Source organism: Physeter macrocephalus, chromosome 8 (genome assembly GCF_002837175.3).
Source record: "Physeter macrocephalus isolate SW-GA chromosome 8, ASM283717v5, whole genome shotgun sequence".
NCBI classification, from domain to species: Eukaryota; Metazoa; Chordata; class Mammalia; order Artiodactyla; family Physeteridae; genus Physeter; species Physeter macrocephalus.
The window spans coordinates 137022278-137028277 of NC_041221.1; the positions used below are offsets into that span (position 1 = coordinate 137022278).

Sequence of the window (6000 nt, forward strand, 5' to 3'; positions counted from 1 at the left end):
TGCGATGTGTATTTTAATATAGCCTTCCAATAATTCTCTTAGCCCTTTTTTGCCTTATCACATGCAGCAAAGACTGCCAGGTTTTACATTTGAATCACTAACTTCGGGTCTTTTTTCCCACTTCAAAATCTGTCAAGAATAATTTTCTTGACCATTCTTAAATAATTTATTTTTATACCCTTTCTACTTTGTCACTAGTATAGTAAGGAATGTAACAAACATTTTTTGTACGCAGAGCCTTTTCCATATTACTTTTTTTAAATTATTTTTTAAGAAGATGTTGGGGGTAGGAGTTTATTAATTAATTTATTTATTTTTGCTGTGTTGGGTCTTCGTTTCTGTGCGAGGGCTTTCTCTAGCTGTGGCAAGTGGGGGCCACTCTTCATGGCGGTGCGCGGGCCTCTCACTATCGCGGCCTCTCTTGTTGCAGAGCACAGGCTCCAGACGCGCAGGTTCAGTAGTTGTGGCTCATGGGCCCAGTTGCTCCGCGGCATGTGGGATCCTCCCAGACCAGGGCTCGAACCCGTGTCCCCTGCATTAGCAGGCAGATTCTCAACCACTGTGCCACCAGGGAAGCCCCCATATTACTTTTTTAGTATAGGTTTCTGAGAAGTGAGTCACATTTTTTCAAAATATTTTATTTTACCTCCCAATCCCCAGCAATTTGTGAGTCTTTTGAGGATTGTGAAAAATACCTTTAATCTATTCTCCAAAGTCTGAGAATTTTAAAACTCTGAATAGTTAATGGACTTTTGTGTCTGGTCAAAATTTATGAGTAATTTCTAGAAACGAATTATTATGTGAGTAATAATCTAAAGAACTGAGTACTTGCTGCTTTATTTCAAGTTTTCTCAGATTAGTAAATTACTCTAAGTATTAATGAATAAGAAAACTATGAAACATGCAATGGTTATATACAATTACTAAAATATTTCCTTTTACTGGTTATTCCTAAAATCAAAACTCAAGTAAACTTATAAATAATAGTAAGATAATACCTTCTGGATGTGTCCTAATGTGGAAAAGATCACTGAAACACCATTTCCTCTTCACAGTGCTTCAGTTTAACTTTTCTGTCTTCTTACCTTTATTATTTCCTTTTAAGATCATTTATTTACCCATTGTTTTAGGTTTTGCAGCTGCATTAATGACTCATTTGTTAAGCATTGAAAAACTATTTCAGTGTATACTCTAGGAAAGGTGCTGTTCTAGAGTGAGGACTCACTGTGAACATGATCATCACAGATATAACCTGTGGCCTAGAATCTTCTTATATAAAATTAATGAGCAAATGTCCTTCCCAAACCTATTATCATATTTGCCAAGCCCATTTGCACAGGGGTAAGACTAACTCTTTGAACAGTAGATATTTTCTTACAAGGGAATTGAAAATTTGCCCCAGATTCTAAAGGGTCAACCCATGTGAGAATACTTGTTTCTTCATAGGTTGGGACTGGAGTCCAGACCTGTCTTTTCATCCATTTATTCTTTCAGTCTTCAAGTATAACCTTGTTCCTGGGAGGGATAAATATGTCTCTTATGCAATACACAGTAGTGAAATTGGGCTATGAGAATAAATAATGCAAAAACTTAAAAAGAGGTAGAAAAATTCTTACCAAAAAAAGAAATTGTCTCTGAAAAAATAAATTATTTTATAAGTCTTATTGTACAGGAATCTTTGGATCACTTCTGGATTTTCATTGAAAATTGAACAGCAGGTGTTTGACTTTTATCATTTTGGGGAAAATAGAATAGGGAAAAGAAACGGTGTACGCAAGTGATACTTTATTTACCAAGAATAGACTGCAGTAACAGGTTAGGACTCTGAGTGTCGCTGTTCACCAATCGGGGGAAGAAAAGAACCAGGAAATTAATACAAACCACAAGACTTCTGCATTACAAAGCACTAGCTCTGGGGCTTTAGAAAGCTTCGAACTGGACCCCCGAGAGCGCCAACATCCAACGGTGAAAACACATTATCTTGGACACTGAAGATCCTTGGGATCCTCAGGCCTCCACCAAGGTAACACCCAAGAGCAAGCTATTCCGCCGCGGGGCTGTAATGGCGGCTTCTCCTTATTGCCCAGACTGCAGCCGGCTGATCGGGATCTGTGTTCTCTTGGGGGCCCTGTGGGAAATCCGGGCCGAACATATCCTCTACTCGGTGCCTGAGGAGCTGGAGAACGGCTCCTTCGTGGGCAACATCGCCAAGGACCTGGGGCTGGAGCCCCGGGAGCTGGCGGAGCGCGGAGTCCGCATCGTCTCCAGAGGTAGGACGCAGCTTTTTGCTCTGAACCCGCGAAGCGGCAGCTTGGTCACTGCGGGCAGGATAGACCGGGAGGAACTCTGTGACAGATCTCCAAAGTGTGTAGTAAACCTGGAGATTCTCCTAGAGGACAAAGTGAAGATTTTTGGAGTAGAAGTGGAAATAATCGATGTTAATGATAACGCGCCCAACTTTGGGGCAGAGCAAAGGGAAATAAAAGTAGCTGAAAGTGAAAATCCTGGGACAAGATTTCCTCTTCCTGAAGCTTTTGATCCGGATATAGGGATAAACTCTCTGCAGGGTTACCAGCTCAGCTCGAATGGTCACTTCTCCCTGGATGTGCAGAGCGGAGCTGATGGGATTAAGTACCCTGAGCTCGTGCTGGAGCGCGCCCTGGACCGCGAGGAAGAGGCGGTTCACCATCTTGTTCTCACCGCCTTCGACGGAGGCGACCCGGTTCACTCTGGAACTGCCAGGATTCATGTAACACTTGTGGATACCAACGACAATGCCCCAGTATTCACTCAGCCCGAGTACCATGTGAGTGTGCAGGAGAACGTGCCAGTGGGCTCCAGGCTACTCACAGTTAAAGCCACTGATACAGATGAAGGAGCCAATGGAGAAGTCACATATTCTTTCCGGAAAGTAAGAGCTAAAATATCCCAGCTATTCCAATTGAATTCTCTGACTGGGGACATAACAGTATTGGGGGATCTAGATTATGAGGACTCTGGGTTTTATGATATAGATGTAGAAGCCCATGATGGGCCTGGTCTCCGAGCCAGAAGTAAGATACTGGTGACAATTCTGGATGTAAATGACAATGCTCCAGAAGTCACAGTTACATCTCTCACCAGCTCTATTCAAGAAACTTCTTCCCCAGGCACAGTAATTGCACTTTTCCATGTGCATGACAGTGATTCAGGAGAGAATGGCCTTGTCACATGTTCTATTCCAGATAATCTGCCATTCACACTTGAAAAGACCTTTGGAAATTATCATCGGTTGTTGACACACAGGGCTCTGGATAGGGAAGAAGTCTCAGAATATAACATCACGGTAATTGCCACTGACCACGGAACTCCACCATTGTCTACAGAAACACACATCTCACTGAACGTGGCAGACGTCAATGACAACCCACCTGCCTTCCCTCAAGCTTCCTACTTGGCCTACATTCCAGAAAACAATCCCAGGGGAGCTTCTATCTTCTCTGTGACCGCCCATGACCCTGACAGTAACGAGAACTCAATGGTCACTTACTCTCTGGCTGAGGACAAGCTGCAGGGGGCGCCTCTCTCCTCCTATGTCTCTATCAACTCTGACACAGGTGTATTGTATGCTCTGCGCTCCTTTGACTATGAACAGGTTAGAGACCTGCAGCTACTTGTGACAGCCAGCGACAGCGGGGACCCTCCACTCAGCAGCAACGTGTCTCTGAGCATATTCGTGCTGGACCAGAACGACAACACACCTGAGATTCTGTACCCCGCCGTGCCCACCGACGGTTCCACCGGTGTGGAGCTGGCACCCCGCTCTGCAGAGCCTGGCTACCTGGTGACCAAGGTGGTGGCTGTGGACAGAGACTCAGGCCAGAATGCCTGGCTTTCCTACCGCCTGCTCAAGGCCAGCGAGCCGGGACTCTTCGCGGTGGGGCTGCACACGGGCGAGGTGCGCACAGCGCGGGCCCTGCTGGACAGAGACGCGCTCAAGCAGAGCCTGGTGGTGGCGGTCCAGGACCACGGCCAGCCCCCTCTCTCGGCCACCGTCACGCTCACGGTGGCCGTGGCTGACAGCATCCCAGACGTCCTGACTGACCTAGGCAGCCTGAAGCCCTCAGCGGACCCTAATGACTCGAGCCTCACGCTGTACCTGGTGGTGGCGGTGGCCGCGGTCTCCTGCGTCTTCCTCGCATTTATCATCGGGCTGGTAGCGCTCAGACTGCGGCGGTGGCACATGTCGCATCTGCTCCAGGCTTCAGGCAGCAGGTTGGCCAGCGTGCCCGCCTCCCACTTTGTGGGCGTGGACGGGGTGCGGGCTTTCCTGCAGACGTATTCGCACGAGGTCTCGCTCACCGCGGACTCGCGGGGGAGTCACGTGATCTTCCCGCAACCCAACTACGCGGACACGCTCATCAGCCAGGAGAGCTGTGAGAAAAGTGGGCCTCTCCTGATATCTCAAGATTTACTTGAAAGAAAAGGAGAACCCAGTCTTCAACAGGTGAGTCAGATCTTGCCACACTGAAACGTAGGCAGAGAGCTGCATAAATGTCTCCAATTACATATAAAAGACGCTTCTTTTTTAGTATTCTTTAAAGTGCTTTAAAGTGGAGGGGCAGATGATCCTTCAATAATGATCAATAACAGTTACTACACCTAGTAGTTATTGATTACTTATCCTTTGTAATCTTCATTCAGTTATAGTTTCAGCAGCAATTTCTTAATTTTATACTTCTAACCCTCTCACGTCTTTATTTTTTTATTATTTTTTAACATCTTTATTGGACTATAAGTGCTTTACAATGGTGTGTTATTTTCTGCTTTATAACAAAGTGGATCACCTATACATATACATATATCCCCATATCTCCTCCCCCTTGCGTCTCCCTCCTACCCTCCCTATCCCACCCCTCTTGGTGGTCACTAAGCACTGAGCTGATCTCCCTGTGCTATGCGGCTGCTTCCCACTAGCTATCTGTTTTACATTTGGTAGTATATATAAGTCCATGCCACTCTCTCACTTGGTCCCAGCTTACCCTTCCTCCTCCCTTTGTCCTCAAGTCCATTCTCTACGTCTGCGTCTTTATTCCTGTCCTGCCCCTAGGTTCTTCATAACCTTTTTTTTTTTTTAGTCCATATATATGTGTTAGCATACGGTATTTATTTTTCTCTTTCTGACTTACTTCACTCTGTATGACAGACGCTAGGTCCATCCACCTCACACAAATAACTCAATTTCGTTTCTTTTTATGGCTGAGTAATATTCCGTTGTATATATGTACCACATCTCCTTTATCCATTCATCTGTCGATGGACACTTAGGTTGCTTCCATGTCCTGGCTATTGTAAATAGTGCTGCAATGAACATTGTGGTACATGACTCTTTTTGAATTGTGGTTTTCTCAGGGTATATGCCCAGTAGTGGGATTGCTGGGTCATATGGTAGTTCTATTTTTAGTTTTTTAAGAAACCTCCATACTGTTCTCCATAGCGGCTGTATCAATTTACATTCCCACCAACAGTGCAAGAGGGTTCCCTTTTCTCCACACTCTCTCCAGCATTTATTGTTTGTAGATTTTTTGATGATGGCCATTCTGACCAGTGTAAGGTGATACCTCATTGTAGTTTTGATTTGCATTTATCTAATGATGTGTGATGTTGAGCATCCTTTCATGTGTTTGTCGGCAATATGTATATCTTCTTTGGAGAAATGTCTATTTAGGTTTTCTTTTATCAAAAATAAGGTGACCATATGTGCGTGGGTTTATCTCTGGGCTTTCTGTCCTGTTCCATTGATCTATATTTCTGTTTTTGTGCCAGTAGTGTACTGTCTTGATTACTGTAGGTTTGTAGTGTAGTCTGAAGTCCAGGAGCCTGATTCCTCCAGCTCCGTTTTTCTTTCTCAAGATTGCTCTGGCTATTCAGGGTCTTTTGTGTTTCCATACAAATTGTGAAATTTTTTGTTTTAGTTCTGTGAAAAATGCCATTGGTAGTTTGATAGGGGTTGCACTGAAT

At 44.8% G+C, this 6000-nt stretch overlaps 1 protein-coding gene across 3 annotated transcripts in view; it reads left to right on the top strand.

The window, feature by feature from the left end:
- The window catches only part of LOC102983402 (protocadherin gamma-C4), a 169933-nt gene that overhangs the window by 6042 nt on the left and 157891 nt on the right, over positions 1-6000 (top strand). The window contains exon 1 of one of the 3 annotated variants that reach the window (XM_024123551.3): positions 1912-4486. The exons of 1 other annotated variant lie outside the window; for it this stretch is intronic. In XM_024123551.3, coding sequence (XP_023979319.1) covers positions 2063-4486 — 2424 coding nt within the window. In that variant the 5' untranslated portion in view covers positions 1912-2062. Of the gene's footprint in view, positions 1-1911; positions 4487-6000 lie in introns of those variants that run through there. One more of the 3 variants, XM_024123525.3, reaches the window with a different exon arrangement.